Source organism: Pseudophryne corroboree, chromosome 6, assembly GCF_028390025.1.
Source record: "Pseudophryne corroboree isolate aPseCor3 chromosome 6, aPseCor3.hap2, whole genome shotgun sequence".
NCBI classification, from domain to species: Eukaryota; Metazoa; Chordata; class Amphibia; order Anura; family Myobatrachidae; genus Pseudophryne; species Pseudophryne corroboree.
In genome coordinates, this window is record NC_086449.1 from 111,346,167 (window position 1) to 111,373,942 (window position 27,776).

At 46.8% G+C, this 27,776-nt stretch overlaps 1 protein-coding gene across 1 annotated transcript in view; it reads right to left on the minus strand.

Moving 5' to 3' along the window:
- Window positions 1-17,078: 17,078 nt before the first annotated feature.
- The window catches only part of LOC134934923 (CD209 antigen-like protein E), a 90,658-nt gene continuing 79,960 nt past the window's right edge, over window positions 17,079-27,776 (minus strand). The window contains exons 11-12 of the mRNA XM_063930251.1: window positions 26,296-26,399; window positions 17,079-17,918 (exon numbers count right to left, since the gene is read on the minus strand). Coding sequence (XP_063786321.1) covers window positions 17,786-17,918; window positions 26,296-26,399 — 237 coding nt within the window. The 3' untranslated portion in view covers window positions 17,079-17,785. The remainder of the gene's footprint in view (window positions 17,919-26,295; window positions 26,400-27,776) is intronic.

A 27,776-nucleotide genomic window follows, 5' to 3' on the forward strand; every position in this document is an offset into this window, starting at 1 on the left:
AGACATCATATATATATAAAGGAAGAATCGGGGATATATACTGCAGATAGGTAGAGATAAATATATATATTATATACATACCTGTATATATTACTAATTAGTAAACAGTAGCTATATATATATCTCCTATATAATAGCCCAGATCTGTGACTTTGTGACTCATTTGCTAATGCTGGGCGGAGTCACAACACTGGGCGGAGTTAGTCAAATGAGTCACAGATCTGGGCAAATCTATAGGAGACTAGGAGCAGAAGCAGATGGTATGGGCATGGCACAGGCAGGGGTGCATACCTGCCAGCTTTCTTCAGACAGGAGGGACACACACGCGTCGAAAAGGGGCGTGGCTTCACGGGAGGGCCCCATTTTCGTCACTGAGGGGGCATGCCCAGCACTCTGTGAGCTGCTGGCATGCCCCCAGGGGCGGATTATGAGTCTGGGGGGCCCAGGGCACTTGAGACAGGGGGGCCCTATCTCATTGCTGTGCCTGCTGTGGGTTTGGGGGCGTGGCCTAATAGTGTGACGCGTGACCACGCCCCTTATGCAAATTCCGGAGACTTTTTTTTTCCATGGGATTTTGGCCCCTCAGCTAGGGGTAAATCCAGAGGGGGTGGTCGCTCCCCCCTACACACCCGCACAGGCAGAAGAAAGCAGGGACCCTGCAACACCACAGACCTGCCAACACGCAGGAGCGTGTGCTGACTGTAGCACAATGCTGCTGCTGTTGCTGGCAGGACGGGGGATCTTCAGAGCTGGGACAGAGCTACTCCAGCCGGGGAGGCCCCTAAAACTGTGGGGCCCATGGTACATACCCCCTGGCCCTCCCCCCTTAATCCGGCTCTGCTGCCAGAACCCCCCCTTAATCCGTACCCCCTGATGCCCCCTCTCCTCCTGTCTCCACTAAATAGACGCTGTGCGCATCTATTCACCGCTGCTCTGCTAAGCAGAACAGCGAGTTCAGGAGCTTCCCAACTGCCCCCCCTCCCCCCCCCCGCACCGGGGGACACTGCGGGACAGACCCCCAAAAATGGGACTGTCCCGCGAAAATCGGGACAGTGGGGAGGTATGGGGGTGTGTGAGGGGGTAAGCCGTACAGGCAGACGGGCACCGGCTCACTGTGTGCTTGACCCCCCCACAATAGAAAACTCAGCAGGGGCTCTCTGGCGCGGGGGAGTGTCACTTTATGGCACACTCCACGCTTCTTAGCTGCAGTTTTGTGGGGCACCTGCCTCTGTACAGGTTCCGTACTGCCCCTGTTATCTCCAGCCCCGGCAACCCCACCGCTAGCTGCAGCGCTGCCACCCGCAGTGAGGTGCGCCCAGCTCCTTCACAAACTTTAGCCGGCGGGTAGCGCTGCAGAAGTCTGCGCTGCTTGCAGGCTCCGACCCCCTCCTCTCTCCAGCCGCAGCATCTCCTGGGAGCTAACCAGTCACTCCCAGTCTCCCCTTTCCACAGTGCCCGGCAGCCGCGAGGTCCGCGCCGCGTGCATGCTATGACCCCCTCCTCCCTCCAGCAGCAGCGTCTCCCGGGGGCTAACCAGTCACTCCCAGTCTACCCTTACCACAGTGCCCGGCAGCTGCGCGAGGTCTGCGGTGTGTGACTGAGGAGGGGGGGAGGGATGCGGACGGGCAGAGGAAGCAGGACTCCAGCCTGAGAGAGTCAGCCATGCCAAGTCTCCACCAGCAGCAGATCCCAACAGGTTGGAGTGGAACAGCAGCAGCAGCCAGCAGCAGTGACTCCGGTAAGACACATCTGTCTGTCACCACTGTTTTGTCCCTAATACCAATCTCTCCCGTGCCCTGTGTTCTGTCATTTCCCTGTCACCCCTGGCCTTGCCCTGTCACCCTTATCCTGGCCCTTTCACCCTTATCCTGGCCCTTTCACCCTTATCCTGGCCCTGTCACCCTTATGCTGGCCCTGTTACCCCTATCCTGGCCCTGTCACCCCTGTGCTTGCCCTGTCAACCCTATACTGGCCCCGTCACCCCTGTCCTGGTCCTGCCGCCCCTACCCTGGCCATGTCACCCCTATCCTGTCCCTGTCATTTCTGTCCTGGCCCCATCGCCCCTGTCCTGGCCCCATTACCCCTGTCCTGGCCCTGTCACCCCTGTCCTGGCCCTGTCACCCCTGTCCTGGACCTGTTACTGCATACCCTCCAACTACCTTTTTGGCAGGTACAGTACCCGCAGCGCCTCCAGACCCCTCCCCAATGCACCACACCTCCGTACCTTCCCCTCTACCACATGCGGCACCCCTCCCCCCACGCTGTGCCTCCAGACCCCCTACACTACCCGCGGCTCCCACTCCCCCGCCTCTCCACCACCCACAGCACCTCCAGGCCCCCTCCACCATCCACCCCCCATATATCTCTCCCCCCACACCTGCCCCCCCCCTCCACCCACAGAATCTGCAGACACCCTCCTCAATCCGTGGGTCCCCCCTCCCCCACACCTGCCCCTCCACCACCTGCAGCGCTTCGAGACCCCCTTCCCCATCTGCCGCACCACCTGTACCTGCTCTTCCCCCACCCATGGTGCCTCCGGACCCCCTACCCCACCCCCGGCACCCCCGCCCCTTCCCATCCCACAGCACCTCCGAAACCCTTCACCCATCCGCAACATCCCCGCACCTGCCACTCTCCCACCCGTAGCACCCCTGCCCCTCCCCCACCTGCAGTGCCTCTGGACCCCTCCCCCATCTGCAGCCCCCACTCCTCTGCCCCTCCCCCATTCGCAGCACCTCCCGACCCTTCCCCATCCGGACCCTCCCCCGCTTCCGCCCCCTCTTCCACCCGCAGCATCTACAGACACCCTCCCCCATCCGCAGTCCCCCCCACACCCGCTACATTCTGTACATCATGCCCTGCAGGTGCTGTTCACGCCGTCGCAAGGGGCTGCGCCTCCTTCACCATCGCACGCCCTTTCATTGTGCAATATTTAACCACTAACAAAGGAATGCAGGTAATACTCCATATAATACAAATATTGAACCCCAGAAAGGCATGCAAGGGTTAAGGGGGCGTAGCCCCTTGCGACGGTGTGAAGAGCGCCCGTAGGGCGCGATGAAGCACCTAGTATGTATATATATATATATATATATATATATATATATATATATATATATACATACATACATTGTAGAAGAGCCGCACTCACATGTCGTTAATAATCACAGTTGCTGGGGTGCAAAATCCAGGAACAGGTCCTATCAGAACAAAGTTCCACGATACATGTGCACAAATAAGGATGCACTCACCAGACTTCTCCAGGGTGAAATTGATAGATTTTAATCCAGACAGCACATACTCACAAACAGAAGACCTTCTGTTTGTGAGTATGTGCTGTCTGGATTAAAATCTATCAATTTCACCCTGGAGAAGTCTGGTGAGTGCATCCTTATTTGTGTATATATATATATATATATATATATACACATACACATACACACACACACACACACACGGTATATATGACTTGAGCCTCATGGAGGTGCAGGGGGTAAAGACACATGCAGTGGGCACAGTCAAGGGGGCAGTGCTGACATGAGGGGGCATCTTAAGTGTGCTAGGCCCCCTGAAGGCCCCTGACACTCCTGGTCCTTAAGATGCAGATTCACTGGCCTAGACAGCGGTCATTTTGAGCAACCTTGCCTGATGCCAGCCCGATGGTCACAATGACGATCTGATGCTGCATCTCCGATAGCAGCGGGTCTGAGAAGGCACAGGTGAGTGACACCTGCATCATTTACATATCTGCTCCCATACGCTGCTACAGCAGTTCATCATATGAGGATGTCGGTCTGTGGAAATAGGCGGGATAGTTACTGACCCTGAGCTGAGAAACACTGTGCTACAGCAAATTGACACTTGACCAAAGTTTCATTTTCATGGATATTACTCTGTGTGTACGAGAAGGACAGATTTCTGTTCATTTTCGAGTCTTCTTCAAAATCTTTACAGGATTCCAAGTGATTCTCCATTTTGGTCAGTTTCAGTTCTTTGTATTATAACAGTGACTCACACAACTTTCCAGAACTGTATGATAGCTTTTTATAATACGTATTCTTTTTTTGGTCTGGGAAGAGTATACTACTCACTTTTATTTGTTTCATTTTCATCCACAGACAGGGGTGTAGAGAGCACTGGCGGTCCGAGGTAATTGGGGAAGGGGGGGTGTGGTCTAATCGCAGGAGGCATGGCCACACCTCTTATGCAGATCAATATGAAAACAAAAATCTTTTCAGAGACGATGAGCGCAGATTTGGGGAGAGTCACAGCAGCGCACAGGAGGTCCCGATGACCAGCTGCCTGCACTGCAGCATTGGCTCCTGGTACTGGTATTTTGTTGTTTTTTTACTTTTATTTTTTATTTACCGATGATCAGCTCGTGTGTCCATCGGACACACATAGCTGATCACCGGAGCCCGATCCCTGCACAGCTTTCTCTGCCAGGGGGCAGAGAAAGCTGTGCAGAAGAAGGTATCTCGCAATGATCCTTGTAACACCAGCTGGAGTTGGCGTAATTATCACAGGGCTCATTGCGAATTTAAAAAAAAATTTTTTTTTTAGTACATTTGGCCCAGATTGCATTTTCCATTATAAGTATGAGAAATGCGATCTGATTACTAAAAAAAAAAAAAAAAAAAAAAGTGATAAAAACTGCTCCACAAGCCCTTTACTACATTTAAGTGATACTAAAATAATGTGAAAACACCTTTTCACATTGTTTTAGTAAAAATAATGTTATTAAATAGGCCCCCAAGACTTTTCTGATTGCATATGTGATTAATTTTGACTATTCATGTATGTGTTATTGTTGATGATAAGAAAGTTGAATTGATTGATTGATTGATTGATTGATTGATTGATTAATTATGGCAAGCCTATCTAATGGTTCATTTGGGCTTCAGGTAAGAGCTTTCCAGGTTAATAAGATTTGCACAGAGTAAGGAAATGATGGCTTGTTGGGTAATGATCTGAACTGCTGCCAATCAGTAATACATGTATTGATTGCCAGTAATATATACACAATGGAGCAGGGCAAAATAGATATAACCCTATTTAGGTGCTTTTATAATGACATTTTTAAATACAGGTTGAGTTTCCCATATCCAAATATTCCGAAATACGGAATATTCCGAAATACGGCATTTTTTGAGTGAGAGTGAGATAGTGAAACCTTTGTTTTCTGATGGCTCAATGTACACAAACGTTGTTTAATACACAAAGTTATTAAAAATATTGTATTTAATGACCTTCAGGATGTGTGTATAAGGTGTATATGTAACATATGTAACATAAATTTATTCTGTGCTTAGACTTAGGTCCCATCTCCATGATATCTCATTATGGTATGCAATTATTCCAAAATATGGAAAAATCCGATATCCAAAATACTTCTGGTCCCAAGCATTTTGGATAAGGGATACTCAACCTGTATATCCTGCCAGTAGCTTACTCCACTACCATACCTCCCAACATGACCCTCTCCAGGAGGGACAGAATGCTCTGCTCCTGGATTTCCCTTTTAATGTATGATTGCCGTCACTGTTTTGTTCATATGTTTGTAAATCCAGTCATCAGGACACAGAGACATGTGAGTTCACTGCTGTGCTTTTTATTCCATCCCCAACTTCAGGCACACTGCACACTGGACCACCCACTTCCCAGCATCCCCCTGGTCCTAGGGACCATCACTGAAGATTTAGGCTTACACATGTTAGTAAGGGAGTGTCTACAAATATTAAGCATTCTAACACACTAACATCACATCCTCTTTTCTTTAAAGATAATCCCTGTACGCTTCAATGCAACAAATAGCAACGTCATATTAAGAACATCATCTAACATGTTTCAATGAGTCTCTCAGGTCTGCATATTTCCCTTTTGGGTCTTTCATACACAGTCTGTGTTTCATTGACCATGTTGGACCTTTCTAGAATCGTGGTTTGTTCACCATCATCAGGATCATCATACATGTCAGATGAAGGGTATTCTTCAGTCATGTTATCTTCATTATGGTTAGGTTGAGATCTTAAATCCACCTGATTTCTTCTTACTTCCGTTCCACGCTCTGTACGTATAGTATAAGATCTTGGTGCTACTTGTGCTTGCACAATACTTTTCTGCCCCCAAATACCTTTCTCGTGATCTCTGAGACTGACTTGGTCACCCGATTTTAGATCAGATAAGCTTTTTGCTCGCCTGTCATGAAACAGTTTCTGTTTCGCCTGTTGACGTTCCTTACTGAGTCTGACCAACGCTGAGTTATGTGTATTAAGCAGTTCATCATGTATCGGGAGATTTGCTCTAATCCTCCTTCCCATCAGCATTTGTGCAGGAGAAAGTCCATTCTGTAAAGGTGTACTGCGGTAGATTAAAAGACTTTTGTAGAAATCTTCTTTACCTTCTTGAGCTTTTTTCATGAGACTCTTTACAGCTTTTACTGAACTTTCCACCAACCCATTTGAGCGTGGATAGTGGGGACTTGACGTAGTATGGACAAATTCCCACTCATCAGCAAATTGTCTAAATTCAGCACTGGAAAACTGAGGACCATTGTCAGTGAACACTTCCATAGGAACACCATGCCTTGCAAAGATTGACTTCATGCAATTGATTACGGCTATACTAGTAGTTGTATGTAGTGTCTTCACCTCAGGGTAGTTAGAGTAATAATCAGTCACGACAATGTACATTTTCCCATTACAATCAAACAAATCTGCGCCAACTTTCTGGTACGGTCTCTGGCACTGCGTGAGAACTCAGTGGCTCGACTTGTTGTTTCGGTCTATACGTAAGACATAATTCACATGTAGCTGTAGTCTGTGCTATGTCTTGGTTCATTCTTGGCCAATACATAACTTCACGCGCTCTCCACTTACATTTTTCTTCTCCTAAGTGGCCTTCATGTATCTTGCACAGCATAGTTTTTCTTAGTCGTGCAGGTATTACAAACCTATTGCCTTTGTAAATAATACCATCGACGACTGTAAGGTCACTGCGGTACATCCAATAATCATGGATAGACAGCGGGCACGCATGTTTTTCTGCTGGTCAACCTTTCAGAATGATATCTTTCAACACTTTCATTGTGTCATCTGTCTCAGTATCTTTCCTAATCTGTTCTTGTCTTGCAAGAGACACTGGTAGAGAAGCTACGATCAAATTAACATAGGCTTCTATCTCTTCATCCATCAGACTTTTGGAACCTTCACTTTTGTCCACAGCACGAGAAAGTGTATCAGCAATGTACATGTATTTGCCTGGACAGTACAGCAAGTGTACATCATATTTCTGTAGTCTGATAAGCATTCGTTGAATTCTCATGGGACAGTCATGTAATGATTTAGTCATGATAGCTACCAATGGCTTGTGGTCAGTTTCCACTGTAAATGTTTGACCATACACAAACTGATGAAATCGCTCACATGCATATGTGATTGCTAGAAGTTCTTTTTCTATCTGAGCATACCTTGTTTCAGCACTTGTCAGTGCTCTTGATGCATATATTACTAGTTGCCATGTATCCTCATGTTCTTGTAACAGCACTGAGCCTAGGCCAAATTGTGGAGCATCTGCTGAAATTCTTATTCTTTTCGCAGGATCAAAGAATTTTAGCACTGGTTGCTCTGTAATGATCTGTTTCAAGTTTTGCCAACTTTCTTCTTGTTCATGTGACCACATCCACTCGTTATCTTTGTCCAACAACCATCTAAGAGAGGCTGTTCGTTCAGAGAGTTGAGAAATAAACTTTCCTAAGTAAGTAATCATTCCTAGGAATCTTCTGACGTCGTCTTTGTTGTTAGGACGTTCCATGTTCACTATGGCTGATATTTTCTTTGGGTCTGGTTTTACACCTTGATCCGAGACCACGTCACCCATAAAGGTAAGTGTATTCACGCCAAATTCACATTTGTCCTTGTTTAGCTTTAGATTCACTTTCTTGACGAGTTCCATTACTTGTCTCAATCTAGAATCATGTTCTTCCTTTGTCGATCCCCAGACAATAATGTCATCCATCATTGTTTCAACACCTGGAATATGTTCAAAAATCATGTGTATCTTTTTGTGATATACTTCTGGAGCAGACAATATTCCATATGGTAGTCGAAGAAATCTGTATCGACCTTCTGGTGTATTAAATGTACAAAGCTTTGAGCTGGCCTCATCTAGCTTAATTTGCCAGAATCCTGAAGATGCGTCTAATTTACTGAACCATTTTGCTCCCGCAAATTGCGACATGATTTCATCTCTGGTTGGTAGTTTGAAATGTTCTCGTTTAATAGCTTTGTTTAAATCTCTGGGGTCTAGACATATTCTGAGTTGTCCATTTTTCTTTTCAACAATTACTAAGGAGCTTACCCATTCAGTAGGCTCATCAACTTTCTGTATCACATCCAAGGCTTCCATGCGATTTAACTCTTGTTTCAGTTTTTCTCTCAGCGCAAACGGCACTTTTCTACAGGGGTGTATCACTGAAGAAACTTGCGTGTCTATATTTATTTTATGCTCTCCAGGCAAACAACCTAGACCTTCAAACAAGTCTCTGTATTCTGTAAACATCGATTTGCAGTCATCTTCTACTTGTGGTATCACCATAAAAACTTTCTTTAGCAAGCTTAGTTTCTCACAGGAACTTAATCCTAGAATCGGTTGCACATTTTTATCCACAATCAGTAGAGATGTTTTAAACTGTTGTCCCTTATATTTCAGTTTCACTAAGCATGTACCTTTCACAGGAATTTCCTCCCCAGTGTACCCTGTAACTTTCACTTTGGCTGGATGAATTTTAGGTTTTACTCTAAAAGTCTTATAGTCTTGAAACGATATTAAATTCACCTGCGCACCAGTATCAAGCTTAAAAGGGAATGACATCTCGTTCACAGTTAAAGGGACAATCCATTATTTCTTATCTGCACTGCAAAGTTCAATGCAATCCACAAAGAATTCCTATGCTTGCTTAATAGCATGCACATTGGTTTCACTTTTCATTTTACAGCATTTGGCAAAGTGATTAAGTCTACCACATTTCATGCAGGTTTTACCATAAGCAGGGCACATTTTAGGATTGTGAGCATTTCCACATCTACTACACATTTCCTTGTTAGGCTGTGGCTTAGACTGCTTCATTCTTGAGAATGGAGGTTTGCGTGGCTGTTTTCTGCACTACATAGACAGCACCAGCTTCCTTGTGTAATGTTTTGGCTTGAAATCTAGTTATTTCTGCAGATCTACACATAGTCACTGCCTTTTCTAGTGTTCGGTCCTGCTCTCTCAGCAATCTCTCTCTGAGTACATTATCAAGTATTCCACAGACAATACGATCTCTAATCAGTGAATCCTTTAAATCACCAAACTCACAGGTTTTACTGAGTGATTGCAGCTGTGTAGCATACTGATCAAATCCATCTACAGACTTCTGATCACATGTGAAAAACTTATATCTTTCATATGTCACATTTTTCCTTGGCACAAAGTAATCTTCAAACTTTTGCATTATAGAAGATAGCACCATATTCTGCCCCTCATCAAACTGAAAACTATTATAAATGTCCAGCACATCCTCTCCTATGACATGGAGGAAAATGGATGCCTTCGCTTTGTCAGCCTCTGTATCAGCTCCACCAGGGACGTGCAGTCAGGGGAGGCAGGGGAGGCAGTGCCTCCCCTGTCATTAATGATTAAGATAATACAAAGAAGATGCATATGACACATATTCTGTGTCATATGTATCTTCTTAATATTATTCTTTGCATTGCTGTTTTCTTTTTGTGTTTGGGAGGCACCGATCGTGGTGCCTCCCGTTGTCACTGGGGAAAGTATGGGGGGCGGGCACGGGCGAGGACTAGCCATGGGCTGTAAAAGCCCATTGAAAATATATGGGAAAGCGGCACCATTAGTGGTGCCGCTTTCATACAGGGACGTGCTTTCAACCTATGAAAGCACGTCCCTGTCAGTGAGGCCACAGTGATTGGCCAGCGGATCCGTCACTGGATCCGCTGTCAATCACTGTGTGGGCGACGCTGGCGGAGGAGGTGCGGGCTGCTGGATGCGGCGATGGTGCGGGCGGCGGCGGTGCGGGTGGCGGGTTGCAGCGGCGGAAATTTACCTTTATCCTGCAGAGTTTGGCAGCGGAGCGGTTCCAGTTTCAAAAATGACTCCTCAGCGTCATTTTTGAAATTCAAGATGGCCGCCGCGAGCCAATCACGGCTCGCCGCGTCATCGCCCCGCCCCCTCCGGCTGACTTATATAAGTCAGCGCGAGGCGGAGGAGAGTCAGTCCGACGGCGGAGGAGGAGCAGTGAAGAGCTTAGCAGCCGCCGCCCACCAGGTGAAGATGCTGGAAGCCCTGGGGGGGTGGCGCCCCCCAGGTGAAGACGCCGGGAGCCCTGGGAAGGCGGCGGCCACGCAAAAGAGCTTAAAGGCCGCCGCCCCCCCGGTGAAGACCCAGTTTAATAAAGCTTATTTTCAAGATGTGCGGGCCCTTTATGTCCGGGCATGCTGGCACTTGTGGTTCTCTAAGTGCCAGCATGCTGGGGCAGGCTTGCTGGGACCTGTAGGCTACCTGTAAAGAACAATATTACTATTCTTTGCAGGTGGACTACGGGTGCCAGCAGGCCCTTTATGTCCGGGTATGCTGGCACTTGTGGTTCTCCCAAGTGCCAGCATGCTGGGGCAGGCTTGCTGGGACCTGTAGGCCACCTGTAATGAACAATATTAACACACAATTAACCCCGCACCCACCGTCACCAGGGGTGCGGGGCATAGCACTGGGCTATCAGCCCAGTGCTGGTTATTGCTCGGGAGGGGGGACCCTATTTTTATGTTTTGGGGTTCCCACTTTCCGAGGAATTCCAACCCTGGGCTGACTGGCTGGGGGGGCAGATTAATGTTATGGCAGGGGGACACCACACTGAGTGTCTCCCCTGCTATGGCATTACTCCCCCTGGCTGCTTCTGCCTAGTGCTGGTTTTACTGATGTGTTGGGGGACCACACTTTTTTTTTTTCTTTTTTTTTCGGGGGTGGGTGGGGGGGGGTGGGAGGGCTTGTTAGCTGCCAGTGCCTCCCCAACCAGTGACCTCACCGCACGTCACTGAGCTCCACATGCAGCAAGATATATATTAAACCTTTGCTTAAATCTTTTCCAGTTTTCAGACAAGTTACCAGACATCAGCATGCCGGTTGGAGGACCTAGTTTATCCATGGTTACTCACTGTTTGAAGAGAGGAGTATCGGCAGGCTTTGCAGACACCGAGTATCACAGCCTTACAGACTGCTGCAAGATTATTTTACACTCTGAGAGCACTAGCAGTCCAAGTTAAACTTCTTCTGACACCATGTTTTGTTCATATGTTTGTAAATCCAGTCATCAGGACACAGAGACATGTGAGTTCACTGCTGTGCTTTTTATTCCATCCCCAACTCCAGGCACACTGCACCACCCACTTCCAGCATCCCCCTGGTCCTAGGGACCATCACTGAAGATTCAGGCTTATACATGTTAGTAAGGGAGTGTCTACAAATATTAAGCATTCTAATACACCAACATCAGTCACCTGTGCTGAAACTCCTTTCTTATCCATAAACCTGTTCAATACAGGTGCCAGCAACCATACATTGAGAGAAAAGTCCAGAAGCAGAGCATTTTGTCTGTCCTGGAAAGGGTCATGTTGGGAGGTATGCACTACTATTGTTTTACCACCAGCTGCCACTGTCCTCCACTCTGACCCTAAATTCTGTTCTTATCCTTATACTTCTACCCACTCCTTTGGGCCCATTTACTACAGCCTACATCTTGTTGAAAGTGGAGTGTGCTACTGCACAGAATCCAGTCTTCCTGTCCTCCAGAAAGGCTTCATGCCCTATCCCAAGATGGCCACCCAGCTTGCTACTGAGCTTGTACAGATGCTGTGTAGTGTGACTCTACAGGAGACAGAAGTTTCCTACTTAGCTCCAAAGTGACCTGGTTTGGTTATTACCTGCAATCCACAAGCTGTTCCAGCATCCCAGCACCACTACCATTTGCAGTATACACTCACTGGTGAGCTGTATGAAACCCTACTGTGTTCCTATCATAAAAGCATTTTTAATCACCAATTAACAATGTATTATTATAATATTGCTCCTTTAACATAATTAATAATGGAATAAATAAATAATATTGCGCTCTTAACTGCAATTTTTTCCTTCAAAACCGTACATAACATTGTATTTAAAAAATAATAATAATTATTTAATATAGTTAAAAAAAAAACATTTTTAAGATATTTAAATTTTGTATTGTGCACATCTGCAGAACGGATCTCGTTGTCTGAAACTGGGGGCACAGTGGGGCGGCGCGGTCGCATGTGATCTGACCATGCTAGTTAAGTGGTTAATACCGTTAAACAATACTTTTACCCCTAATATATTAACAAAATAGTATATCCCCCATAAGGGAATTATCAGTGTTATCTATCTCCTTATTTAATATACAATTATTGCTCTCCTTTTAAGGGCATTGTGATTCCTCACCTTCTGATTGGCCAGATAGATTTGGTGGTTTTACAGCTGCATAGTCAGAACCTGCGGATATAATTAACACAAAACCACCATATCACATTGGACATCAACCTTGGATTTCAAAACCCCATCAAAACAGCTGAATAGTACTGTAAGTTCAGTGGTTTGGTACTTCAAAACCCTGGCAAAACCACTGCTTAACAAATGTACCCCTACAGCTCTGTTGGATGTGTGTTAAATACATATACATTTTCTGTATCTGTATACAGGTTGAGTATCCCTTATCCAAAATGCTTGGGACCAGAGGTATTTTGGATATGGGATTTTTCCGTATTTTGGAATAATTGCATACTATAATGAGATATCACGGTGATGGGACCTAAATCTAAGCACAGAATACATTTATGTTACATATGCACATTATACACACAGCTTGAAGGTCATTTTAGCCAATATTTTTTATAACTTTGTGCATTAAACAAAGTGTGTGTACATTCACAGAATTCACTTATGTTTCATATACACCTTATACAAACAGCCTGAAGGTCATTTAATACAATATTCTTAATAACTTTGTGTATTAAACAAAGTTTGTGCACATTGAGCCATCAGAAAACAAAGTTTTCACTATCTCACTCTCACTCAAAAAAGTCCGTATTTCGGAATATTCCGTATTTCGGAATATTTGGATATGGGATACTCAACCTGTATTTGCCTGGGTGTGAAAATATTTTCCTATGTCCAGAGTGCTGAAGGTTAGGGACAGAAGGACAGTTACCCTGCAGAGCTCTGACTTGGTGCTGGAGTTGTTGCTGGATACAATCTGTACCAGTTGATGCATGTAATTAGACACTATGGGGGGAATTCAATTGTTTTGTGGATGCCTCACAAGTACAATCTGCTATATGTCATTGAATGCTATTAGTTTCTAAGAGTGAGGGAATGAACATCCTAGACATATGTGCTTTTATCATTCAATAAAATGAATTTGTTTCATTAACCCAGAGGTTCTCAAATGCGGTACTCAAGGCACCACAATGGCCCAGGTTTTAAGTTTAACTAGAGCCCACAAAAAATACTTCATTTTGTATCAGGGCTTGCACTTTGTTGGTCTAACTATTTCTAAAGAAAACATATGTGATATCCAGCACCGGAGAAACACACACACAAACGTATCTCTTCACCCAGTGGGACTTTTTGGGGGGTGTGGTTCATCAAATCGACAGTGTCTAGGTCGACAATGTTTAGGTCGACCACTATAGGTCGACAGTCACTAGGTCAACATGGATGGAAGGTCGACAGGGTTTCTAGGTCGACATGTGCTAGGTCAACAGGTCTAAAGGTCGACATGAGGTTTTTGGGGGGTTTTTTGGTGTCGTTTTCTTCGTAGAGTGACCGGGATCCCAAATTAGTGCACCGCGTCCCCTCGCATGGCTCGCTTCGCTCGCCATGCTTCGGGCATAGTGCCTTCACTCCGCTACCGCTTCGCTCAGCACACTTTACCGTTCCAATCGTAGTCCGCGTGGATCGTTAAGTATGAAAAAATTCAAAAAAAGAAAAAAAATGTGAAAAACTCATGTAGACCTGTCGACCTAGAAACCCTGTCGACCTTCCATCCATGTCGACCTAGTGACTGTCGACCTATAGTGGTCAACCTAAACATTGTCGACCTAGACACTGTCGATCTTCAGACCGGATCCCGTTTTTGGGAAGTCCCCCCTTTTCCCAGGCTGCAGGACAATCCTTTTCAATGTATTAATTATTTTATTATCTTTGGTACTATTCGGGTGGCGCCAGTCAGAACATCTGCCTTGACCTTTGGGCTGACCTCTCCGGGAAGCGGTAACCAGGTTGGCGCAGGGGAGGCGTGGTGCTGCAGAAGTGGGTGGTGCTGGGGGTGTGGTGACATGATTGCATCATCTTTGCCCAGATTACCGGCATTGAGATGTGGGGGGACAGGGACACGATGATGTAATTCAACATTTATCGCATCATCATCCGCCTGTTCCGTTCACTTCACTTGGGAAGTGTGCGGTTGGGTGGGTGGCAGCTCTGGGAGACTTGCCCACTCTTCTGGGCAACTAACAAATTGGAGAAGAGAGAGGATCTGTATTGTTGACGCACATGGAGAAGGAAAGTTTTATTACATTAAAATATAACCTTTATTGTTCTTTATTAAACTATAAGTTTCCGTGTTAATCCATGAGTACAGTGAAACATAGAGGTTAAAATCACAAAGACTAACAAATATGTCCATATGAGAAAATTATACTGTATGTATATGCACACAACCTTCCATCTGTCAAACTTCCATCTATAAGTAGATTTGGTTGCCATTAGCACTTATGACTCCTTGGGGGTGATTCAATTGTTTTGCGTGCCCGACCCCCCGTCTAAAGTAACAGAAGGTTGCTGGGCGCAATTTAATTATTTTTTCTTATTTGTCATACTGATTGCGCCCAGACAGGCCAGGCTTTGACACATAAAGACACTAAACCCAACTATAGTGCTGGGCGTGACGTGAAAACTGCTGTTTGGGTGCCCACAGGGGTCACTTTTCGAACATTTCAGCTCGCCTTTATGCAGGGCTGCAAGCTTAAATGTGTCCCCTGTGGTTCAGCACATCCCAAGGGAGAAACAATGAAATCCCTCCTTGTGCTTGGATAGGCAAATCAGAAGGCAAATATTGCTCAAGGAGACCACATATGTGCCTGTCAGGGGCGCAACATGTGCAGGTGCTCCACTCCTGGCGCAAAATACTTCAGCAGCCTCTCTCGCCCAGCGCAGCACACACTGCTGACACGCTGCTGTGTGCTAGGCTAGGGAGAGAGCCAGCAGCAGTGGTCAGCCTCTGTCCTATGCGCAGGCGATTGCATCTGCCCCCTGCTGCCCACCAAATCTAACATAGGCGCCCCCAGGCGGTGCACGTGGGTGCACACAAAGAGAATTTATTTATTTTTTTGTAAGGAGGGGGCCTGGCCACACCTCCCCCATTGGCGATGCGGTGGCTGCAGTGCCGACTACCTTGTGCATGGAGGGAACGCTAAGCACATATAAACAATACATGTGTAGATGTATGTAATATATGTGCTGCTCACGTGTCTGGATCGGAAGCGGTGCAGTATGCCACAACAGCTGCGCAGAACCCGGGACACAGCTTTAGGTTTCCCTCTCCTAAGCCCGCCTCCAGACTCCTGTGAAACTAGCCAATGAGGGTCTAGGGGCAGGCTTAGGAAAGGGAATCCTAATGCGAGTCCCAACTTCTGCACAGCGGTTGTACTATACAGGTCCGCTGCCGATCCGGACACAAGGCAGCACATATAATACATACACATGTATTATACATATAATACACATGTATGTTTATATGCGCTTAACGTTCCCCCCTACACAAGGTAGTCAGCACTGCAGCTGTCGCTAATGCCTACTGTAATAGGGATTTATGTGGCATGATGCTCAGTGGTATATCACGCAGAACTCAAACGGCCCTTAAGGGTGCAGAAATCAGGTCTACCCTTGCAAAACTGGGTTGTATGGATGCCCTATGTATGAATTGATTTGGGACATAGGGGGTTATTCAGCGTTGTCAACTAACCAAAAGAGCACACTAATGGGCAAAACCATGTTGTACTGCAGGAGGGAGGGGAGGTTGGGGGGGGGGGGTGGGGGGTTGGGGCTATGTAACACGTGAGTTAGATTTGGGTGAGGTGTGCTTAACTCCCAACTGTCCCGAATCCAGCAGGACAGTCCCGCTATTCGGAGACTGTCCCACTGTACCTCCCGCAGGCAGTAGTGTCCCATGGGTGAGGGGCAGTTGGGGGAGCCTTTGATCACACGCTGCTCTGCTCAGCAAAGCAGCGAGTGATCTCTGAATGGATGCCATGCGCATGCGTACGGCATCTATTCAGTGCTGGGAGAGGAGCAGGGAGTTCCAGGAGCGCTGGGCACACCCCATAATGCGGGACCACGGATTAGTGCCACATGCCTTGCCCGCTCAGGCGAGTCCATGCGCACTTAACTTAAGGCCACTCCTTTTCCGAGTCGCGCGTGGATACGCTGCAGAAGTTGGGAGGTATGGGTGTGTTCAAACTGAAATCTAAGCTGCAGTGTAAAAATAAAGCAGCCAGTATTTACCCTGCACAGAAACAATATAATCCACCCAAATCTAACTCTCTCTGCACATGTTATATCTGCCTCCCCTGCAGTGCACACAGAGCCGGCCCTAACCAATATGATACCCTAGGCAAGATTTTGTCTGGTGCCCCCTAGCACCGCCGCTAATTCTGCAGGAGATGCCTGGCATGAGTCAGCTGTCAGCTCTGCTAACGTCAGATGCCTTTTGTTTCTGAATATGCATCACATTATTTGCATTACTATGTGGCTAAGATGCACAAGCAGCTTCTGCTGATTAAAATGATATGCAGCATGCCTATATTCTGTGTGCGACTGCGGCTGTATCTGCATACGAAATGCTACATTACAGTGATTTCCCGGAATCCACTGCAACATAGCATTTCGTATGCAGCTACAGCCGCAGTCACACACAGAATATAGGCATGCTGCATATCATTTTAATCAGCAGAAGCTGCTGGTGCCCCTAAGCATATCAAATGCCCTAGGCATTTGCCTAGTTTGCCTATGCCTAAGGCCGGCTCTGAGTGCACTTTGGCCCTCATTCCGAGTTGTTCGCTCACTAGCTGCTTTTAGCAGCATTGCACACGCTAAGCCGCCGCCTACTGGGAGTGTATCTTAGCATAGCAGAATTGCGAACGAAAGATTCGCAGAATTGCGAATAGAAATTTCTTAGCAGTTTCTGAGTAGCTCCAGACTTACTCAGCCATTGCGATCAGTTCAGTCAGTTTCGTTCCTGGTTTGACGTCACAAACACACCCAGCGTTCGCCCAGACACTCCCCCCATTTCTTCAGACACTCCCGCATTTTTCCCAGAAACGCCAGCGTTTTTTCGCACACTCCCAGAAAACGGACAGTTTCCGCCCAGAAACACCCACTTCCTGTCAATCACACTACGATCACCAGAACGATGAAAAATCCTCGTTATGCCGTGAGTAAAACACCTAACTTTTGTGCAAAATAACTAAGCGCATGCGCTCTGCGAACCTTGCGCATGCGCAGTAAGCGACTAATCGCAATATAGCGAAAATCGGCAACGAGCGAACAACTCGGAATGACCCCCAAGGTTTTGCCCAATTGCTAACTTTTGTGGTTCGCTAACAACTCTGAAAACTCCCCATAATTCTTTACACAGTCATTGGTTAGTGTCGTACACTCAGCAATCGGGCGATCTTTTGCATATGTAGTCTATTGTATTGCTGCAGTCCAAGTCATTCCATCCTCCCGTTATCATTTCTGTACAGTGCTCACGATAGGCGGCATTATTCGGTTCACCATTATTCCAGTTGCTGCAAAGACAAGACACAATAGTGCAATAAAATAGTAGTAACTTTGCACCTGGCCAAACCATGCTGCAATGCAAATACTTTTATTTTATTTTTTTGCATGCACTGGCTGCTTTTGCATGTAGCCGACATGTGCTGGGCAGCTTTATTTTTACACTGCCATTTGGATTTGAGTTCAGACACACTTCTTTCAACTCTAAATCTCTCTGCATATTTTACATCTCCACCACCTGCAGTGCGGCATGGTTTTGCCAAAGCACAGTTATGCTCCCAACCCTTAATTAGGGGTGTCGTACAGTATGCCGGCGCCCGGGCTCCCGGCGACCAGCATACCGGCACCGGGAGCCCGACCGCCGGCATACCGACAGTGTGGCGAGCGCAAAAGAGCCCCTTCCGGGCTCGCTGTGCTCGCCACGCTGCGGGCACGGGGTCGTGGACCCCCACGAGGGAGAATAGCTGTCGGTATGCCGGGTGTCGGGATTCCGGTGCCGGTATACTGTGCGCCGGGATCCCGACATTCGGCATACTGAAGACCACCCCTTAATTAGACCAGATCTGTAGATACAAACATTACACAGGATACACATTACTGACTTTAACCACAGCACAGCAAACAGGCTGCATGGTTGTGGTCACCATCAGTGAATGATGATGAATACACATGGCACCACTAGATATGGGACTAACAATGCAGTTTCTCCTCCCCATACTTGCCTACTTTTAAAAAAAGCATCTCAGGGAGATGTGAAAGTAACACCTATCAGTGCTGACGTGTGCTGCTACATCTGAGAGGCGTGCCATGAAAATGACTTACATCCAAATGGAAATGAGCCCCAAAGTTAGTAATATCTATTTGTTGAAGAAAAGACTCTGAGATTTTGCAGGATTTGTTTGTGTATTGTGTTTTACAAGAGGTTCCATATACTGTAAGTGGCCACGAGAAACCTTATTTAAAATACATGTACCTATAGGAATCATTGTGCCTTATTACCACTGGCGTTTCTATAATGGGTGCAGTGTGTGCAGTGCACACGGGCCCATGAGTCCAGAGGGGGCCCCCACCACACATGCTGCACCCTTTTTTTAAATACTCACCCCTCCGGAGTCCAGCACCGGCATCCACAGCGCTGTAAAAACACAGTGAAAATGGCTCAGCGGCCATTTTCGTGGAGTTTTGCGTATGCACAGTAGAGAAATCTCAAGGAAATTGGCCGCCACGCCATTTTCCTGGAGATCTGCGCATGCGCAATAGAGTCTGAGTCCTCTAACAGCTACATAATGGGGGTAAGGTGCTATCAGGGAGATTGCTGGACTATTCAGGGAGTCAGGGAGATTGCTACTGTTTCAGGGAGTCTCCTGCACAATGAGGGAGGGTAGGCAACTCTGCTGCTCCTACAACCTCTGATCTACTCTCCTAAGCCTACACAGGGGCATTCCCTGTCTCATCTTTACTAAGTTTGCTGCAAGATGATTAAGGGTGCAGGCAGTGGTGGTACGTCCACTATTGCATACTGTGCAGAGGTTACGGCCACCAGTCCTTTTTTAGACCACATAGCCATTTGTTGCAATTTTTTAAAGCAAAATCCAGTTTATTGCGTTGGAAAATATAGATATTTTTCATAGAGATGTGCGGGTTCAGATTTACTCAGTTCTTAACGCCAAAATGAACGCGAGTTTGGATTTATCTGGACTTTTCTAATTGGCTATCCAAAACACATAACATCCAAGAGCCAATAAGATGCCGTTTTGAGATCCGGGTAAACCAGAACCCGCACAGCTCTACTTTCTTCCTACCCAACACACCAGGTTTTGCATTTAAAAATGAATAATAAAATAAATAAATGAAGGAAAAACAGGATTTTAATAACCTACCGGTAAATCCTTTTCTCGTAGTCCGTAGAGGATGTTGGGGTGCATTAAAGTACCATGGGGTATAGACCGGTCCTGTGGAGCCTTGGGCACTATAAAATTTGAATAGTGTGGGTTGGCTCCTCCCTCTATGCCCCTCCTCCAGACCTCGGTTTAGGAACTGTGCCCGAGGAGCTGGACAACCTTGAGAGAGGATACTACATAGTTGTGTGGCGAGATTCACACCACTCACACTGAACTTATAACATGCAACCACATGTAACTCAATGAACACGTCAATATACATGAACAAAATTGGCAGCAACAGCTGCCATCTCTTAACAAGTAAAAACTGTGCAGGGAACAGAAGCACTGGGCGGGTGCCCAACATTCTCTACAGACTACGAGAAAAGGATTTACCGATAGGTTATTAAAATCCTGTTTACTCTTACGTCCTAGAGGATGTTGGGGTGCATCAAAGAACCATGGGGATGATACCATAGCTCCCACTAGGGGAGGGAAAGTGCTGATGTTCCCTGCAAAACTGAATGGCCAAACTGGAGGTCATCAGAGGCCAAAGTATCAAACTTGTAGGATTTAGCAAATGTGTTTGATCCTGACCATGTAGCTGCTCGGTAAAGTTGAAGTGCCGAGACACCCCGGGCAGCCGCCCAGGAAGAGACCACTTTACGAGTAGAGTGAGCCTTTACCGATTTCGGTTTCGGCAATCCTGCCGAAGAGTAAGCATGCTGGATAGTACATCTTATCCAGCGGGCAATAGTCTGGGATCGTAAAGCACGAACAAAGCTTTTAACTTTCTAAGAGGAGCCATCCTCATGACATATATCTTTAAAGCCCTTACTACGTCTAAGGACTTTGCTGTAATAGAAGTGTCAGTAGCCACTGGCACCACAATAGGCTGGTTGATATGAAAAGATGATACAACCTTTGGAAGGAACTGCTGACGCGTTCTTAACTCAGCTCTATCCTCATGAAAAATCAAGTAAGGGCTCTTGTGAGACAAGGACCCCAATTCTGACACCCGCCTTGCAGATGCCAAAGCCAACAAAGCGACTACTTTCCACGTAAGAAACTTTAAGTCTGCCTCCCTTAAAGGTTCAAACCACTCCGATTGCAGGAACTGCAACACCACATTAAAAGCTAATGGCTCCGTAGGAGGCACAAATGGAGGTTGGATGTGCAGAACCCCTTTCAAGAAAGTCTGAACTTCTGGAAGGGCAGCCAATTGCTTCTGGAAAAATATGGACAAGGCCAAAATCTGGACCTTGATAGAGCCTAATTTTAGGCCCGTATCCACCCCTGACTATAGGAAGAGAAGTAACCGACCCAACCGGAATTCTTCCGTAGGGAATTTTTTGGATTCACACCAAGAGACATATTTCCTCCAAATTCTATGGTAATGTTTTGACGTTACTCCTCTTCTAGACTGAATCAGAGTAGGAATGACCTTATTCAGAATACCCTTCCGAGCCAAAATCTGTCGCTCGACCTCCATACCATCAAACCCAGAAGCAGTAAGGCCATGCAAGGTACTGGTTGCTGTAGGGTTAGATCCTCTGGAAGAAGACAGGACTTCATCCTGAGATCGAGAATCTGAACTTGTTTTAGGACTTTTAAAGCCCTGAGGCCTGCCAGATTTGTGTATACTTGAACTGGATGGTTTATCTCCAGTGACCCTTACACTAGAACTAGCCCCAGGATCACTCCCACTATTTGTGGGGTCAACCACCTGGAACAACGTATCCCATCCATCATCTTTCGGTAAAGGCGCCTTATGACTCTTTGAAGATGTAGGCAAAGGTCGTTTACATTTCTGTGAACCACCCGAAGTAGACACCTTCTCTTGAGATGTAGTCTCAGGCTGCACTTTCGCAGCCACCGTAAGAGAAGAAACAATCTTTTCATTTACAATGATCCTTGGAAGCTTGTCACCAGTTCTGATGTCCTTCAGCGGATCCAGGTCTGATTCTTGCACCTGTGTCCCTGTAGTAAAGGAGTTTTTTTCCCTCATAAGAAACGACCTCTAGTTGTACTGATATCAATTCAGGCCTTGTTTCTTCAAAAGACTCTTCTGGAAGATTAGTTTGTGGAATGGTCATCCTATCGATTTCCTTTTGGATTCTCTGTAATTGTCTGTGTCAATTTTTCCAGGAGGGAGTTTTCAACTTTATACGGCAATCCCACTCAGTGGTTGATCTTACTTTCCCTCCTGACTGGACTCCCACGTGGGAGCCCCAGCATCATTGTGGGTTAGCTGGTGGAACAGAAGTTGCCTTCTGATCCTGAACCCCTGCTGCTGCAGGTTTCCCACCTCGTCTCTGACCCCTTCCTTTAAAAAAGAATGGGGTGGAACCTCTGGATTTCCCCGCTTTACCACCTCGGAAAGGTTGTGTAGATGGACCAAAATATGGCTTCTTTGCAGTAGGAGTTGCGGGAGGAAGAAAAGCTGACTTACCCGCTATAGTTTTATATATCCATGCATCCAGTGCTTCCCCAAACAAAGCCTCTCCTTCGTAGGGTAGGGTTTCTACATTTTTCTTAGATTCTGCCTCTGCTGTCCATTGGTTAAGCCAGAGGACTTTGCGCACAGATACTGCCAAGGCAGATGATTGTGCAGCTAATAGGCCAATGTCTTTCATGGCCTCAACCATGTATTCTGCCGAATTCATATTTTTCGATTGCATTCGAAACCCATGCACCTGCAATAGTAGGTCTAAGTATAGCCCCACTGGGTGTGTATAAGGATTTGAGTGTGTTCTCAATTTTCTGGTCCGCTGGTTCCTTTAGTGAAGCCGTCCCGGGGGCGGGTAAGGTAACCCTTTTGGATAACCTCGATAGGGAGGCGTCTACCATGGGCGGGGTTTCTCATTTCATTCTATCCTCTTCAGGAAAGGGATAGGCCAGTAATAGTCTTTTAGGTATTTGGAATTTCTTGTCTGGATTCTTCCAGGTTTCACCAAACAGAGCATTTAAATCTTCTGACACAGGAAATGTAACCACAGGCTTTTTATTTACATGAAAATAAGCTTTCTTCTCCTGCACAGGAGTCTCATCTGTGATTTCTAACACTTCCTTAACCTTTGTAATCATATTCTGAATACTTTTTGAAAGGGTAGCGTCCGCTCCCTTCATCTCCCCTTCAGCGTCCCCTGTGTCATCATCAGTAACCGTGTCGACATTCATTAAACACGCCAAGGAGCGTTTTGAGGGACCTGAAGTGGCTCTCTTAGCAGAGGTAGAGGGGCCAGTATATAATGCATCTTCTATAGACCTCCTCCAATGCTGAAATTCTTTATCAGTTGAATAAACCTGTTATTTAACTGAGCAATCATTTGTTTTATGCTGCCTAAGCCTTGTGGTTCTTCCACGGAAGGATCAGGGAATAACACACATTCCTGTTTATCAGGCAGGAAATCTCTTTAAAGAGTTTTAAATTACCCTTCCATGCTTTATATATATTAATATATAAACCTTATAGGTCTTAATAATTCACCAATGTGTTCCCCACCCCCTTCTATAACACCCTGGTACCACAGAGAGTTAGGAGGAGGTCAGCGTTGCCTGCAGCGTGTCCTGTGTGGGTCGATGCAGCTTCTCAAAATGGCGCTGGTGGGCTGGAGCTGAAATGAGAAGAAGTCCGCCCCTAGAATCTCCCGCGTTATAGTTATTTATACTGGCCGGGGGATCATGTAAACAGGGAGGCCGGGGCCGCTGATTTACTCGTGAACAGTCTATTAGGGACATTGATTTATATATATATATATATATATATATATAACCAGCTCAGAGCGCCCCCCCTCCCCCCCCCCCCTGCGCTCTGTACCCAGCAGAGTACCTCAGTGAGCCAGCGGAGCACAGCCTGACAGAGCTGTGCTCCGTCCCTAACAGCCGCCACTGAACGTCAGTTATCCCTTATGGATACCTGTCGTTTTTCTACTCACCGCTTGACGTCTTCTGGCTGATTTCAGGGGGCGGCGGCTGGCGCTGCGGGAGTGACCGTTTGCCATCGGGGGCTATCCTATCAACATCCTCAGGAGCTAATGGTGTCCTGTTAGCGGGAGCAGGAGCCATGAAGTCTTTAGGTACTTGGTTCCAGCTCCCCCTTCCCCCCCCCCTGAGTCCCATGCAGCAGGGAAGCTGTTGCCAGCAGCTTCCCTGTAAGCAAAACTTAGAAATATCAATTCCTTTTTCACTCATCTCAGGAGCTCACTGGAAGTGCTGCCGGCTCTCTCGGGCACAATTTCTAAACTGAGGTCTGGAGGAGGGGCATAGAGGGAGGAGCCAACCCACACTATTCAAATGTTATAGTGCCCAAGGCTCCACAGGACCCGTCTATACCCCATGGTTCTTTGATGCACCCCAACATCCTCTAGGACATAATATTATATATATATATATATATATATTTCTCTTAAGAACAGTAAGACTTCAAGCACATAGCCAAATTACTGACGGCCTCTACCAACAAACAACTATTCTCATGAATGGGAAGTGCACAGAGGCCATCGACAACACTACTGTTTGCCTGAAACCAGGCAAGTGCTAATAGAGAAGAGCTGGATCGTTGGATTACAGGGATACTGCACCCAGGTGAGTTGAGTTAAGGGTCGTACTGACGGGGAGATATCCCCAGAGATGTGTGCTGAGCAGTCTAGCACAGACCGCTCAGCACACATCTCTCCCTCCGCTCAACACAGCGCGATGTGCTGAGCGAGTTGGGGGGGGGCGCTCATTTCCCCCAGCGGTGAAATGAGCGACCTGCTAGATTGTGGGCCAATCTAGAACCGGGGATAGCGATGCGCAGGTCTGCACATCGCTGTCACCGGCACCCCTACACACGGAGAGATGTGATCTTAATTTCTAAGCAATCTAGTCAGATTGTTTAGAAATAAAGTGACCATCGCTCCGTGTGTACCCCCCTTTGGTGATCTGTACTCAGCACTAAATATTAGGGGCATATTTATTCTAACTAAATTTTGCTATTTTTATCAAATTGTCTTTTTTTTACACTAAACCTCATTCATCAAATCAGTAATAAAGGCGATATGACTAATATCTCCATTATTACAGCCTGCTTCGATAATCTCTACACTCCCCATACTAACGTATGGGGATATAGGGGTCTATTCATGCAGCAGTGAAAAGCCCTGTTTTGCGTTAAACAGGGCTTTTCTCTGCTTACCGCAATTCACAGAGCCGGTTACCGTGGAGAAGTCTCTGACTTCCCCAGCGGTTCCCCGCTCTGTGCCTGAATCGCATCACCATACCTTTGTATGGTGAGTGCAATTCATGAAGGTGCGGAAAGCTCTGCTTTCCGCTTCTCCATGGAGTTCAGGTTCGCCATCTGAGGACGGCGTAACCTGAACTGTAGTGCGGAGACGTCAGGGAAGCTCAAGTCAATGCTTCCCTGATCGCTGCTCGACACCTCGTGCTGGCTCCGCCCCCCGACCTCTCAGCAACCACTGCAGCCTGCCGGGAGGTCATCAAGCTGCGCATGCGCAAAAGGACCCACCGCTGGACTCCGCGCATCGCAGGGAGGGACCGCTGGAGAAGACCTCACCACAGGAGCCCCAGACACCGCAGCGCATCGTCGGAAGGGTGAGTATACATGAATTGCTACTTATCACAGCTATACATCGCATCGAAGAGATGCGATGTATAGTGATAAGTAGCAATTATGTTTTCGTTTTCTACATGAATAGACCCCATAGAAATTAGTAAATTCATCAAACCCAGAAGAAGCATTCGGAGTTTGATCGTGAAACTGTTCGCCATCCTAAGACTGCGTTCAGTTTCACGAAGTACGCCAAAGCTGTATTGTGCCCTGTATACAGCAGGGGAAGGCAGGGAAAGAGAGGGCATGTGGGGGCTGAGACTGCAGCAGCGTTTACCTCCGTATATGTGTCCTGCCGGCTGGGAGAAGAAGGGAGCCGCGTCTGTGCGATCACCTCTCCACAAGGCACTGCCAGTCCCGGCAGGGGAGGTGAGGGGGTCGCGGCTGTGCAGAGCACAGTGGCTTATTGCACCGGTAAGAGGATGCAGTTGGCCCAACACACTACAGCGGTGAGGCGTGCTGGGGGGGTGTCTGTAAGCTGCGGGGTGTAGTACTATAGTTTACTATTACCTGCAGGGTTAGGTAAGTGGGGGAGCGAGGCGCAATTTGGAGGCGCATGTGCAGTGTGGAAGTCCTTAAGGACGCCTCAGCTGCAGGGTTAAAAATATCACTTTTCCGAAAAAGCTGCTTCGCAAAAATAGCAGGCTTTCTGTAGTGATATTTTGAATATAGAGGCATGATGAATACTGAAAGAAATGTGAAATGAAAAGGTGAGAACTGAAGACTAAAAATTCTCATTTCACAGGTTTTTCATGATGAATATGCCTCTTAGTCTTTAGGTTTTTTTTATTTTGTTTGTGTTTTAAAAATGACAACAATAATGACCTACAGTAAGTACTTACTGTGCACATATATGTAAATGTTTGGAGCACACAGATTGCTTCATTTATAACTTACGTGAACGCTGGGGCTGTTCCATCCACCCAAATCCAGTTCTTGGCATTGGCCTTTCTCAGCCCAATCCAGAACCTTTTATTTCCAATTACTGGCCCCAATGATTCCTGCAAAATAGTAACAGTTCAAAGGTCAAACCTTTCCACTAGAAAGATGTAACCACCATTTATCATCTCACACAGCAGGGTAATATAAAATATATAGAATAAATGTAGCAAAATATTTGTATATATTATGATGAAGAGGTTGTTGCTCGGACGTTAGTGCTATGTACACACCAGACAACTTGCAAACGATACGATGTCATCAGCAACGGGATCCCCACACTTGCCAATACCGGTTGCAATGAACGACAGCACGGCCCTCGCTGGCGATGTAGTCCATCAAGTCCGACAGAGAATGCCGCTGACAACATGCAGGAGGGCGCATCGTCAGCGACATTGGGGGTCATTCCGAGTTCATCGCTCGCTAGCAGTTTTTAGCAGCCATGCAAACGCTATGCCGCCGCCCACTGGGAGTGTATTTTAGCTTAGCAGAAGTGCGAACGAAAGGATCGCAGAGCGGCTACAAAATAATTTTGTGCAGTTTCAGAGTAGCTTCAGACCTAGTCAGCGCTTGCGATCACTTCAGACCATTCAGTTCCGGTTTTGACGTAACGAACACGCCCTGCGTTCTCCCAGCCACACCTGCGTTTTTCCTGGCACGCCTGCGTTTTTTTTTCGAACACTCCCTGAAAACGGTCAGTTGACACCCAGAAACGCCCCTTCCTGTCAATCACTCTGCGGCCAGCATTGCGACTGAAAAGCTTTTCTAGACCCTGTGTGAAACTGCATCGCTCGTTGTAATAGTACGCTGCAAGTGCGCATTGCGCCTCATACGCATGCGCAGAAGTGCCTTTTTTTGCCTGATCGCTGCGCTGCAAACGAAAACAGCTAGCGAACAACTCGGAATGACCACCAATATCATGAAAGATGTGTCCGAATTGGACACATAATACACAATACTGTCTGGTATGTCTGGTAGGGTTGGTGGGGGGCAAAGGCAAACAAGTAGCCCAGGACAAAACAAGTGTGCAGTATATATACTGCAGGAAATCTGGGGAGTTTTGATCAGAGATGTGCAAAAAAGATAGGCAGGTGAGGCACTGCCACACCTGTCTTAGGGGGAAATCCAACTGAGGCCCTCATTCCGAGTTGTTCGCTCGCTAGCTGCTTTTAGCAGCATTGCACACACTAGGCCGCTGCCCTCTGGGAGTGTATCTTAGCTTAGCAGAATTGCGAACGAAAGATTCGCAAAATTACGAATAGAAATTTCTTAGCAGTTTCTGAGTAGCTCGACACTTACTCTGCCACTGCGATCAGTTCAGTCAGTTTCGTTCCTGGTTTGACGTCACAAACACACCCAGCGTTCAGTCAGACACTCCTTCGTTTCTCCAGCCACTCCCGCGTTTTTCCCAGAAACGGCAGCGTTTTTTCACACACTCC